This window comes from Pseudonaja textilis, chromosome 2, assembly GCF_049901715.1.
Source record: "Pseudonaja textilis isolate UNSWEBS1 chromosome 2, rPseTex1.2, whole genome shotgun sequence".
NCBI classification, from domain to species: domain Eukaryota; kingdom Metazoa; phylum Chordata; class Lepidosauria; order Squamata; family Elapidae; genus Pseudonaja; species Pseudonaja textilis.
Window position 1 is genome coordinate 152,411,513 of NC_141991.1, and position 13,833 is coordinate 152,425,345.

General features: G+C 38.2%; 1 protein-coding gene across 11 annotated transcripts in view; it reads left to right on the forward strand.

Moving 5' to 3' along the window:
- DOCK6 (dedicator of cytokinesis 6) overlaps positions 1 to 13,833 on the forward strand; it is a 187,360-nt gene that overhangs the window by 98,635 nt on the left and 74,892 nt on the right. For all 11 annotated transcript variants that reach the window (XM_087925984.1, XM_087925987.1, XM_087925985.1 and 8 more), the window contains 3 exons: positions 2,639 to 2,752; positions 8,900 to 9,070; positions 11,167 to 11,306. In XM_087925984.1, coding sequence (XP_087782110.1) covers positions 2,639 to 2,752; positions 8,900 to 9,070; positions 11,167 to 11,306 — 425 coding nt within the window. The remainder of the gene's footprint in view (positions 1 to 2,638; positions 2,753 to 8,899; positions 9,071 to 11,166; positions 11,307 to 13,833) is intronic.

Here is a 13,833-nt window from a genome sequence, read left to right on the forward strand (position 1 = left end):
CATTACAAGAGCATGGCTTTTCGGTGAATTTTGAAAAGAGCCACCTGGAACCGACCAGGCGATTACAACACTTAGGAGCTGTAATAGACACCAACTCCTGTGAGGCTTACCTGTCACAGGAAAGGCAGGACAGCATAAGGTCATCAATAAATCATGTGAGCACAGCTCCGGGGGACTTGCTGTCACAAATACTAGGGAAGATGATATCATGCATCTCAATAGTACCTTGGGCCAGGCTGCACGCAAGGACATTGCAGGGGTTCCTATTACCTTACCAGAGAGCAGACAAGGGCAATACAGGAACCAAGGTATGAGTTCCCCCCCAGAATGAAGCAGTCACTCCAGTGGTGGAGATCACCTGCAGTGATGAGAGGATGTGGGTTTAAGGAATGCACCTGACTGACTTATCACAACAGATTCAAGTTTAGTAGGCTGGGGAGCCCGCTGTCAGAGCCAGATTACACCGGGTCAGTAGTCTCAGTCAGACTTCAAGAACATCATCAACTGGTTGGAGCTCAGGGCATCTCACCTGGCTATAAAGGACTTCAGGTCAGTGATAGTAGGACAGCATGTGTTGATCCTGACAGACAACGTGACCGCCAAGGCTCATATCAACAGGCAAGGGGTACTCCCTAGCGCTCATGCAAGAAGCAGAGCAATTGGGCTGCTGGGGTGGAGACGCACCTATTGATCAGGGTGGAACACATATCGGGAGTGGAAAATGTTCAGGCAGATTGGCTCAGCAGAACAATGGTTGATCACTCAGAGTGGCGCCTACACCCAGACCTGTTCAGGGAACTGTCACACAGATTCAGGAGAGCAGTCCTGGACCTGTTTGCGATGCCAGCAAATGCACAACTCCCAAGATTCTACTCGAGATTCCCGGAGGGAACCAATGCGTTCCGAGAAGCATGGCCAAGGGGTTTGCTCTACGCATTCCCCCCACTCCCCGTGATACCAAGGGTAATCAAGAAAGTGATAGAACAGGGGGCGGAGGTCTTAATGGTAGCATCTCACTGGCCCAGGAGGTCTTGGTACATGGATGGTAGATCTGTTGGTATCCAGACCATGGAGAATTCCCCCAGACAAGGTAGAACTGAGTCAGGGAGCCCTATGACACCCAGAACCACAATGGCTGCAACTAACTGTATGGCACTTGAGAGGACCACACTAAAGCATTTAGAGTGCTCAGACAAGGTAATACCGACCCTCCAGGCATCAACCACTCCAGGCGACCATCAACCAACAGAATTTATGATGCCACTTGGAGAGCATTTGGAACCTGGTGTTCCAACAAACAAATAGATCCAACCACAGTGTTAGTTACTCAAGTGCTGGATTTTCTCCAGGAACTCCTGGAGAAGGGTTTAACCCCTAACACCTTAAGGAGGCAGGTAGCAGCGATAGCTTCAGTATTGGGTTGCGGGACCTTGGAGTCCCTCTCACGACACCCCTTAATCCGCACGTTCAGGGGAGCAACCAATCTAAAGCCACCAGTGATACACAGGTACCCTACTTGGGACTTGACAAGGGTGCTAAGGACGCTCATGACTGACCCCCTTGAATCGCTGAGGTAAGTAGGACTACCTTCACTCACCCTTAAGGTGGCTTTCCTAATAGCCATTACATCAGCCAGAAGAATTTCAGAGTTGGCAGCATTATCCGTGAGGGAGGACCTCTGTATAGTTCACCTGAATAGGGTAGTATTAAGATTAGACCTGACCTTTATCCCAAAGATCAATTCTGCGTTCCGTAGAGCACAAGAGTTAGTACTACCAGACTTCTGCCCAGAACCGGTCCATAGCCTAGAAAGGAAGTGGCACTATACGCATTTATATTAAGAGAACAAGGCCCATTAGAAAAATGTTTGTTTCATTTAGACCGAGTTCGTTGGGACAAAGGGTTTCACCATCTACCGTAGGCAGATGGATCAAGACATGTATCACAAAGCTTATGAAAGCCAATCATTGCAATTGCCGGGTAACATAACAGCACATTCAACCAGGAGTGCAGCCACATCAGTGGCACGAAATACACAGGCCTCGATTGAAGAGATCTGTAGGGCAGCAAAGTGGTCATCGCCATCTCCATTCATCAGAAATTATAAACTGGATACATTTGCATCAGTGGAAGCATCCTTTGGAAGAAGAGTGCTACAAAGAGTTCACACGGAGATAGGGGCTCGGGACAAGGAGTTGGCCTACCCTCAGGACAATTAACCTGGGTATGTTCCACGCTTTGGATTCTCCGACCCGTACAACTGAGAAAGAGCATTGGGCTTACCTGAAACGCATCTTCTAGTTGTACGGGAGGAGAATCCAAATCCCACCCTTAGGTAGTTAGTCCCGAGCTCAGAATGGTCAAGAACGAGCACCAAAGAACTCTCCAAGTCAATCAACAGCCTTCATCAAAAACTGGGCATACGCAGTGGAAAGGGGGCTTTGATTGACTCCATCTTTAAGCAAGGAAGCAGGAGACAGCCCACGCTTTGGATTCTCTTCCCATACAACTAGAAGATGCATTTCAGGTAAGCCCAACGCTCTTTTTCTGCATTCTGCTGCTGCACTCTGTGCCAAAGGTCCATTAAAAAAGCATTTGAGGTAGGGCCAATTCATAAACAGTTATGCTGTTTCCATAGGATGTGGAGCTGGTGGAGCATCTCAACAGTAGCCTGGCCTTTTTTCTCAATGACCTGCTGTCGTTCATGAATCGTGGCTTTGTCTTTGATCTTCTGCGGTCTTATTATAAGCAGGTAATAAGTATGTTCTTTTCCTCAGAATTATGAGTTTTCTGTTGGGAAGAGGATACATTATTAGACTCAAAGTGCCAAGATGACTATGGGAATCATTTTGCATTGCAGGGCTTAACTACTTTTTTTTTGTAACACATTTTTTATTTTTTCTTCTTCTACAAGCATATTGTGTGAACAGTGTGCTTACAGGGTATTTTATATTTTAGAACAAACATGACAATGATTTCATATTGAAACTGTTAATGATTAATATTAATACAAATTATTTATCCTGATTATTCCAAATTCCCATATCTCAACATCACTTCTTTTATTATAAATATATATTATTGGTCAAACTTGCAGTGTTTAACAAATTTTAATTTTTATAGCCATTCATAAATTCATATTAATTTATATTCTCTCCTATTTATCCCTTTTTTGATTCTTAGTTGTGCCATTAGTATAATCCCTTTCTGATCTCATTTAGTACAAACAAAATAATATTCATCCTTTTTACGTTTAGCAAATATTCTAGCAATAATACAATCCCATGTAATTAATAGCATATTTCATTGGGTTATTTTTTGTCAGGTTCCATATGTCATTTCTTTTCTTACAGTACAATATTATTTCTCATATTTTTATAATTAGCGATTTATATGTCTTTAACAATCATCCTATAGTAAAATATTTCATATTTATTACAACTACCATATTAATTTTCATGTTTATTACAGATAACAATTGTATATCCTTAATAGTAATCCTATAATAGATTATTTCATGTTACAATTAACAATTAAATATCTTAATAATAATACACATGTGGAATCCTTATCCTTTCCTTTTTCAACTATCGTCTCTTACTCTTAATAAAGCCTTAATTGGTTACTTCCTGGCTTGTCTCCCAATTTCTATCATATTTTGACCCTTCCTCCAATTGTCTAGTTTTACCCCAATTCTCTTAAAATATTCTCCCTGAAATTCCATCTCCTGTTGCTTTTCCCTAATAATATTCTCTCCTTGATTTATCACCTCTATCATTATCATTTTATGTTTTTTTTCTTTTTATCCTTCTTTTTGTTGTTGTTCCATCTGTTCTATTTTTCTGGTTATAATTTCAGTTAGCGCCACCTCTTCCTGGGTTTTTTGTTTCCTTTCCATTGTTTGTGTCTATGTTCAGCTCTCCTGCCATGCATTGTATTTTATTCAAAATGTCCTCAAATCTTTTACTCATAATGTCCATTGTAGCTTGTAATTCCAGCACAATTTCTTCCTTTCTTTTTTTTAACAAATTTTATTCAGTTTTTCACATTAAAAACAAAAGTCTCTTTTTAGTGGACAACATATTTCCGGGTCATCACCTTTACATACAAATATGACAGCAATTATACATTCATATATGCATACTTAATTCTGTTATTACCTTTTCCATTCCAAATTTTCAGTAGGGAGAGAAACAAACACATTAATTCTAGGCTCTTTCATTAATCTCAATCGAAACAACTTTTTGTTTCATTTCAATTGTTTCAAATATAATCCTTTAATATTTATTTTAAAAATAAAGATAAACAATATGTGTTTGAATAATAATAATAAGTTACCAATGTCTCTCCTTGATTTTAATAATCTATGTTAATTTATTAATTTAGTTAGTTCTTTAGTCTGTCATATTCCCTTTCCATTACACATTCTTTATATAAATTCTAGATTAATACAAATTTTAACACTAAAAAAAAACAAGTATAGGTTTCCCCCCTTTTACTGCTTTGAATGTGACACCTCAATGATTAAAATATACCTTTATTCCCTCATCTTGATTCCCAATAAACCATTATTTTTAAGAAGTTACAATAATAATCATTACATCTTTTCATTTGGATTCCGCAGCATATTTCCCCCCCTTGATTTTTAATAAGAGTTATCAGTATCTATATTACCCTATTTTCTAAATATTTTTAATTGCAGAAATATTCTTATTACTCCTTGTCACCCTGCAGAATCCCCTTTTTAATTCATCAACCATTATCTCTGAAAAAACAATTTATTTTCAACATTTTACTATTTCCGTATTTCTTTATTTCATGTACCTGTTTCTTACTGCTTCTCCTTCCCCTCTTTTCCCCATATCTTTTCACATTCCAGTTTATATCCCTCTCTTTCTTAATATCTTCCTTTCCCCTTTTCTGCTGGGTCTTTCTGCCTTTCCCAGGTATTTCCTTTGATTGCCTTCTTAGATCTTTCTTCTTTCCCCACTTCTTTGTAGTGTTCTTTGTGTTAATTGTCTATTTAAAATGTCTTCTCCTTGAGTCAACTCCTCCTCCTCTGAAGCTCTTTCTTCTTGTTCTTCAATCGCCATATCCATTTTTTCTAACACAGAGCAAAGTGATTCACCTCTTTCCTGTAGTGATTATCTCATATTTTTAAGTTCCATTTTTAATTCGCGAAGAGCTATCATCATTACACACTCTTATATTTTACGATCGTTAAAGTCCACAAAAAACCCACTTTTACTTTCCTTCTTTCTTTTTTCAATTTTCCAAAGTTCTCAGTTATTCCAGCCCAGGGTCTATACCAAAAACATCAATTAATCCCACAGGCAGTCTTTCCTTGCTTTTTCCTTTATTCTGGTTCTGCTTTCACTTTCTAAGAGTCTCACTTTGTTTCAATATTTCTTTAATGTTATATCCACACAAGTTCATTCAGAAACAGGATGCTTTCTGTTTTGTTTGAGCTCAAGTTTTTGTCAAAAGGTGGCACTCTCCATTATACAAAGTCTTCACCTTTTCCCCCTATTTTTTTATTTAGGGGTTTTTGAACCTCAGTATTCCAGCACAGTCCGGTCTCCAATTTGTAAATATTATTATTATTATTTGACAATCTTAAGTCCAGCTTTATTTTATGCCTGTTTATTCCCAAAACATTTTAGTCCAATTTAGTTATATCTTTAGTTCCGGCTTCTTCCTTTCCCAGTTCGAAGCCCCACTTAGCTGTCAAAAATATTTTCTTATTTTTTTTCCAGTCCCTTTGTAATTTCACCACTCACTTTTCTTTTCTTAAAAATTCCATGTTACCTTAATCCCGGGGTACTTTTGTTTAGTTGTATTGCCCAGTTGTCCCGGTTCAGATGTTATCCACTTCTTTCTTCCCTCCTGCACAAATCTTAATCCAGCTGAGTCCTCCTCTTTGGGGTGGCCATTTTAAACCACCTCTGCAGTCGTCTTCGGGGGGGGAAAGACCAAACCCGGGGGGGAGATGCGGCTCCCCTCAATCTGGCTTGTGGCTTCCCCTTACTCCGCTGCCCCTTCAAGGCAGCTTCAGCCCCTAATCATAATGATCAGGGCTCTCCAATGAAAGAGCACGGACCATAGCCTCAGAGAGTCATGATCTATGGTCCGTCAGAGAGGAGGCTCCGCCTTCTTCAATTTCAGCACAATTTCTTTACATGTTCCGCTCAACTTTATTTGTATTTGTTCTGTTTCTTTTATCCAATTGTCCCACAATCCTGTAATCCAACCAGCAATGTTTTTCAAACTATAAATTCAACATTCAAGAATCTTTTTATCTCAAAGTTAGTTCATCTGTTTTAAATAATCCAAGGATGATATCTTCATAAAATTCTCCACCAATTAAGTTTTATCTTGTTACTTTCTGGAATCTTTTGATATTAGAGTTCCTTTAAATTTTCCTTTCAGTTCTTCTTAGATCGGATCCTTTAAGGATTTTACGGATCCGCTATAATTTCTTTTGATAACAGGTGGCGCTCTCAACTCAGTTTCCACTTTCTACCTTTCCCCCGCCAAATTTCTTTCATCTTTTCAAGCCTTTACCAATTTCCAGAAAAGTTAAATATATATATTCTTTTTTACAAATCAGTTACAGCATTTTAAATAATGCCTATCCAAAGCCAAATCCTATCCAATCACAAAGTCCAATTTTCAATTGTTCAATTTATTTTAATCATCCTTCGCTTTGCTTTCCACCAGTCTTTCAGTTTTTAGAGTTAAATTTTTTTTTATTTCAAATTCTTCTCCAATATTAATACAGGCCAGTTCAAAGATTCTTTTTTTTAATTCTTTTTATTGGTTTTTAAGACAAGCAAAACATAAAAACATCAAGCCATCTTCCATATATATACATACAGTGTTTCAGTTGGTTTACAAATTGTTTTGTGCTTCCATTTCGTAGTCTTCAATTACAATTACATTGTATATATTCTCATATTTTCAGTCAAATATTAAATACATTAATATCATTGTTAATCAATCATTTGACTATACTTTTATTCATTCATGTTTTATGAAATAATCCATATTTTGCTTAATTTGTTTTATGACAGTTTATATTATCATCTCAAATGTATCCTACAATCATTTTGTAGATATAATAAGAAAAAAAAATACTTCTTTATATATTTATTATTTTCTAAGAATCTACATATTTCATTACCATGTTTTATTGTCTAATCATTGATAGAATAGATCCCAAATTTTATAAAATTGTTTGTCTTCTTGTTCTCTGATTTCAAATGTCAATCTACTCATTTCAGCACATTCCAATATTTTCTTAATGATTTCCTCCTGTAATGGTATTTTTTCATTTTTCCAGTTTTTGGCAAATACAATCCTAGCCTCTGTTAATATATTTACAATCACATATTTCAATTCTTTACTATATATTTCAGGTAAATTTCCCAATAAAAATATATCTGGTTTCAAGTCTATGTGCTTTTTTTCATTTTTTCCAACCATGTGTGGATTTTAGTCCAATATTTTTTGGCATCAGCACACGTCCACCACATATGGTAGTTATCTGATGACATTTCCAACATTTTCCAGATTTGTTCTTGAACATTCTTGCTATTCTTGTTGGGGGAAAATGCCGCCTGTAAAACATCTTATACAAATTTTCTTTATATTCTGTTGACATTGTCATTTTATAATTTTGAGACCACAATTTTTGCCATTTCTCTAGATCAATCCCATATCCAAAATTCTTCCCCCAAGAAATCATAGTTTCTTTAACTTGTTCTTCTTCTAGTTTAATTTCTAATAAATATCCATACAATTTTATAATCACCTTTTCATCAGTACCTGTCAAAATCTTATCTAAGTCAGTCAGTTTATCATAGAAACCTTCTGTTTTAGAATCTTTGTCATACCTTGAATGTATTTGTGCATATGAAAACCAATTCATCTTTATACCTTGTTTCTCTAATTTTTGCATAGATTTAAGTTCACCCTTTTCATTCAATATTTCACCATATCTAACTGTTTGTTCCTTTTTATATATTATAGGATAAGAAAATGCTTCAATAGTTGATAGCCAGACTGGAATTTTCAAATAACATTGCCTTTTAGTCTTCTCCCAGTTTAACCACAGAGACTCCCGTATATAATGTCTTCTAAAATACCCCCGTGTTTTAGTTCCTTTATACCATAAAAAAGCATGCCACCCCAAACAACAGATCATGTCCTTCTAATGTCAACAATCTAGTATTTCTTAATGTTATCCATTCCTTAACCCACATCAAATTTGTAGCTTGGTAATACAACTCCCAATTAGGCAAACCAAATCCTCCTCTTATTCTGGCATCTTGCAAAAGTTTTAACTTTATTCTGGCTTTCTTACCTTGCCATATATATTTCAACACAGTTTTATTTAAATCTTCAAAATAATATTTTCACCAGTTCAAAGATTCTTATGAATCCTCTTTTCTGAATCCTTCCATTACATCAGCAAGTTATCTTTAGGAATCCAATATAAAGCCCAACTGTGCCTATCCCATTTTGTTGTGAACTAATTTACTTCATTCAACTGTCCTAACTTCAATTAAAAAAAATACATTAGTTGTGAAATTACCCAATTGTGAAATGGTGCCATTTTTGCATAGAATGTTTGGGATCTCATTCTGTGTTCCTTCTCATTCCCCAAACCTAATTCAGCCTTGTTACTTCTTGCAGAAAGGTTTGCTTAGTGTCTTTTATGGATGCACCTGGAGATAGAGATAGGCCTGTCTATGACATATTTTTGAGCTTCTAATTTAATGGAAAAATTCTTGAGTACTATATGAATTGATGGGATGTTTTTCTGAGCCTAGAAGATGGGTCTCCATCGCTACACTAAGGGTAGGATAATTCAAGTTTTTTTTTCCTACTTCTCCAGATCAATAACTGGCTGTTGACCACACAGAACCCCAATGCCCTTATTGCTCTCAGGATGGACTTGATCCGTATCGTCTGCAGCCATGAACATTATGTCACCCTAAATCTTCCCTGCAGTGACCTCTCCCTTCCTGCTTCCCCTTCTCCTTCCATCTCATCAGCAACTTCCCAGGTAGGTAAAACAGCATGAAGGAAGATGATGAGAGACAAGAGTTTCTTGTTGAAAATCACGTTCTCCCCTTCAGTACTTTCACCAGAAGTCCCATTGAGAAGTTGCCAAACTGATTGCGGAGGTTCTAATTAGTTGTCAGATTTTAGGGTTGGGTGGATCTGTGAATTTTTCCACTGTTTAAAATAATATTGAGGTAAGGGGTGATGAGGGGAAAAGACTGGTGGCTCAGGAAAAATTTGCCAGAAAAATAGGGCTTTGGGAAATATATAAAAATGGGATATATTGCTTTTGCGATACCTGCATCCCTTAGAGGAAAAGCAAGATATAAAAGTAATGATGTCTTTAAAAAGGCAAGTAAGGAACAGTCTAAGGACAGGAATTACATAATTGCCATGGATAAGACAAACAGGTAAGAGCAGGATTTTCTTTCCTGGGAAAAGAGTGTTATTCTTATATGATGAAAAAAAGCATTTTCCACTATTTGGGGAATGTATACTACTAACTTATCTGTTCTTTTTTTATTGACGCTGCTGCAGCTTTCCGCTTCCTATTTCTGGTTTCTTCTACCTCCCACTCAATATTGACAATGATCCCTAAAAGGGAGATGGGGAGTCCCTGAGTCATTCAGACTGATGTGATACATCGGGTATTGGGCAACCCATGGCCCAAGAGCCCCTCTCCTGCTGCTACCTGCCAACCCGGTTGCGCGATCTGCTCTCTGACTCGAGAAGGGGCAAGCCTCTTTGCAGAGCTGCGTGGCTGAAGCGCCCCTAGCATTTTCTCTGCACTGTCTGTGACCGGTTACTTTTTGCGATTCTGTGTCCTTCACAGGCAGCTCAGCACCAGTCTCTGTCCCCTTCGTGTTGGCGGAGGGGAATGGGGAGGAACAGCAGTAGCCATTGCTGGATGCAGGGAGGGAAGAGCTCTGGCTCTCCTGCGCTGCGCAAGAGTCTCCTGTGCTGTGTGGCTCTCCTGTGCAGCGCAGTTCTCCTGTGCTGCACAGCTGGCTACTCACCTCACTGCGCAGTGGGGGCAGCGGTGGGAGGAGTCCCCTGTTGCCGCTGTGTTCCCAGCCCAGGAAGGTATTTTGCTTTTGCGCGTGTGTGAGAAAGAGATGTGAAAGAGAAAAGGGGAGAAAAAGAGAGAGAGAGAGAAATGAGAAAATGATGGAGGGAAAGAATGAGAAAGGAAAAAGAGAGAGAAGCAAGAGAGAGAGAAGGGGGAGAGAGAAATGAAAGAGCTGGAGGGAGGGAAAGAGGGAAACAAATGAGAGAAAGAAAGAAAAAGAAGGAAAGAAAAGAAAGAAAGAAAGAAAGAAAGAAAGAAAGAAAGAAAGAAAGAAAGAACTCTCTCAGACATATGACGAAAGCAATGGCAAGCTAGGTTTCTTGCCAAGAAAACTGCGGTTTGCCAGAAGACACAAATTGGAAGCAAGTCTGATTTTTTTTAAAGGAAATAACAAAGATAGCAAAAATGCATCTGAAAATAAGATTATTTATAATTTTGAATAATGTATTATATTCTGTTAGTGCAATCTTGCCAGCTTCTATCAACTTAGAGTTCACTATGAAAAGATTACAGAGAAGCAATTTCCCACAATTAATAACTTTTTTTTGCATTTGCTATCATATTCAATGAGAAAGAAAAAGAAAGAGGGAAAGGGAAAGAAGGAAGGAAGGAAGGAAGGAAGGAAAGAAAGAAAGAAAGAAAGAAAGAAAGAAAGAAAGAAAGAAAGAAAGAAAGAAAGAAAGAAGAGAGAGGAAAAAGAGAAAAACAGAAATGTAAGGGAGGGAAGGGGGGGGAGAGAGAGAGATTTCCCACAGAAAGCATGAGAGCCATGAAACCTGGGTAGGCATGGCTGGGGAGGTCATGTGACTGGATGGGAGTGACATTGAGTTGTGGCTCCCAGTGTTTTCTTTTCTTTGGGAAACTGGTCCAAATGACTCTTTGAGTGTTTAAGGTTGCAGACCTCTGTGATAGATAATAGCTGCTGCAAGGAGGTGGCTTGGATTTCCACCCTTTGCTTTGCATTGAGGGCAGAAATTACTGACGGTGCAGCATTACCTGGTTTTTCATTGGCCACTTCTTCTTTACAGAGTTCAGCGTTCTCCAGCCACATGCAGGACCAGCGAGTGGCCAGCATGTTTGAGCTCTCTGTAGCTTTTCGCCAACAGCACTTCCTGGCAGGCTTGGTGTTGATGGAGCTGGCACTCATCCTGGAGCCTGATGCAGAGGGGTAGGTATGATCTAGTGGGGAAAACAGGAACCTTGTGGCTGCATGTGTCCTCCTCCATTCCCTGACCATGATAGCCAAAAATGGGAGGTATTATCTTCCACTCCTTCAAACTAGAAATTAGTGTAAAACAATGTGTCTTAACTGTGTCTATGGTGATTCTCAGTCATCCAGGTCATGATTGTCCCAAATGTGCTTTTTCAAGAGGCAACTTGGACATTCTGATTTTTCTTTGAAGATGTTTTGTTTCTTATCCAAGAAGCTTCTTCAGCTTCAGTGTCTCAACTTTGTTAACTTTAAGATGTGGACTACAATTACAAGCATGCTGATTAGGAAATTCTGTGGATTGGAAATGCATGCATCTTAAAATTGCCAAGGTTGAGAAACTCCCGCCTCTGAAACTCTGAAGACAGATAACAGAAAATCCTGATGCCCTGCCTGCCTGTTCTTCATTTTGCCCTTCCTCTTAAGTGTAATTCAGAGCCACTAAAAGACTGTCCATCTTTGGTCAAGGAGAGAATTTGCAGTAAAATGAGCTGAAGAAGCTTCTTGGATGAGAAGTGAAATGTCTTCAAAGAAAAACCAGAAAGTCCAGTTGTCTCTTGAAAAAACATCTTTGGGACAGTGAAATGTGTGTTTCATTTCTTTTCCTGCAAACATCAAAGTTTCATCTGAGGCAGTGCATCACTGAAGGAAACATTGCCTGTGACAACTGCTATTTTATAACTTGTATCCTGGTGCTGGAGCGCCCTGAAATTTTCTCACCTCTTTGGGAATGTGGTAGGAGGGAAGGCCATGTGGGTTGTTTCATTTTGAAAGCCAGCGGAGATGGCTATGGGAATGCCTGCTTATCTATTTCTCAGAGTGGCTGGTACAATAACATCCTCACTTGGTGGTGTTTCCATCGGCAACGGATCAGAGACTGAGATTGTGTGTGGCTTAGATCTGTGTTTACCTTGTCAGAGGATCCCGAACAGGACTGGATCCATCTCGGAGAGGTGGGGAAAGAGGGAGAGACACCAGCTAGGTCGAGGGGAGCTGCATCTCCCTTCCGTGGCTAGGTATACTCCCCTTGAAGACAGGAGTAAGCGGCAGTCTTTAATAGCTGCCCTAAAGATGGGAAGCTATTTGGGAAATAAGAACATGCTGGAGCGGAGAAGAAGTGGACAGCAGGGAGACCAGGCAAACTAGCTGACATATAGACATTAAAGTACCCTGGAATTAAGCTAAAAAGAAATTTTAAGAAAGAAAGATAGTAAAAGCGATGACCAGAGAAAGTAGGGAAAAAATTGACAGCTAAAAGTGGCTTTGAACTTTGAAATTCAAGGAGGAAGCCAGAAGAAAATACCTTTTTTTAATTGGACAAATATATGATTTTGGCACTAAATAGGCATAATTAAAAGCTGAACTTAAATGTGTCAAAAAAAAGAACAGTGATTGATGATTGGATTTATTGGATTTTTGGAATTTAAAAGCCTTAAACAAAGAAAAGAAAGTGGGGGCAGAAGGGTGGAATTTGGACATAACAGAGAGTGCCACCTAATGGTAAAGGAAAAAAATTAGTCACTCTTTAAAAAACAGCTGGTTCTTTCAAAAGTGGATGTTGATACAAAATAAGATAAACTTTATTACAACAAAATAGAAACCCTGGAAAGTGAAAAGTGAAAACATAGAATATCAAAATAAAAGAAAGAAGTGTGAAGAAATTACTCTCAGGACTGTTTGGGGATTTTGCCATAAATTTGAATCTATGGATATTGAACTGCTTGATGAACTTGGAAAAAACTTAAAGAGGAATTAATAGAAGTTCATCGTTGGAAATAAATATCAAAGATGCTGGTCGAATTAAATTACTGGACAGTTGGTTTGGATTTAAAGACTGAAAAAAGGGATAAAGAAAATATAAAAGAAGTGTTTAAAAATGCAGAACTTTTTTTGGAACTAAAAATGGAATTAAGAAACATAAAAGAAATGTTACATGAAAAGGGTGAATCGTGCTGCCTAGCTTTGCAATCATTAGAAATGGCGATTCTGGAGGATGAAGACCAAGGAGTGCCAGAAGGGGAGGAGCTAATTAAAGAAGAGGCCAGCTTCAATGAACAAATGGAGCAGCGAACATTAAAGCAAAGGAGAAAAAGAATGGGAATTAAAACTTGGAGATTTGAGGAGGCAATTAAATAGGGAAATGTTTTGAAAGCCAAACAAAGAAAATGGAAACAGCAGAAAAGGGGATTACGGAGGCAAACTTTAAAGAGGGAGAAGGATAAAAACTGGAGTAAGAAAGGGAAGGGAAAAAATGGAAGAAAAAAGAAGCAATAAGAGAAAGGAAATAAGAAGATATGGAAATTGTTTAACAATGAAAAGAAATTGTTTAGTTAGGAGACCCAGAGATAAGGATTAAGAAGGGGGATTCTGCAAGGTAATGTGTAATATAACAGCATTTGAAGTAATAAATTATTTAGGAGATGGAAAAATATAGATTTTCAAAACAAAAAGATTGGAACTGATGTTTCTTTGTTGCTAGACTACT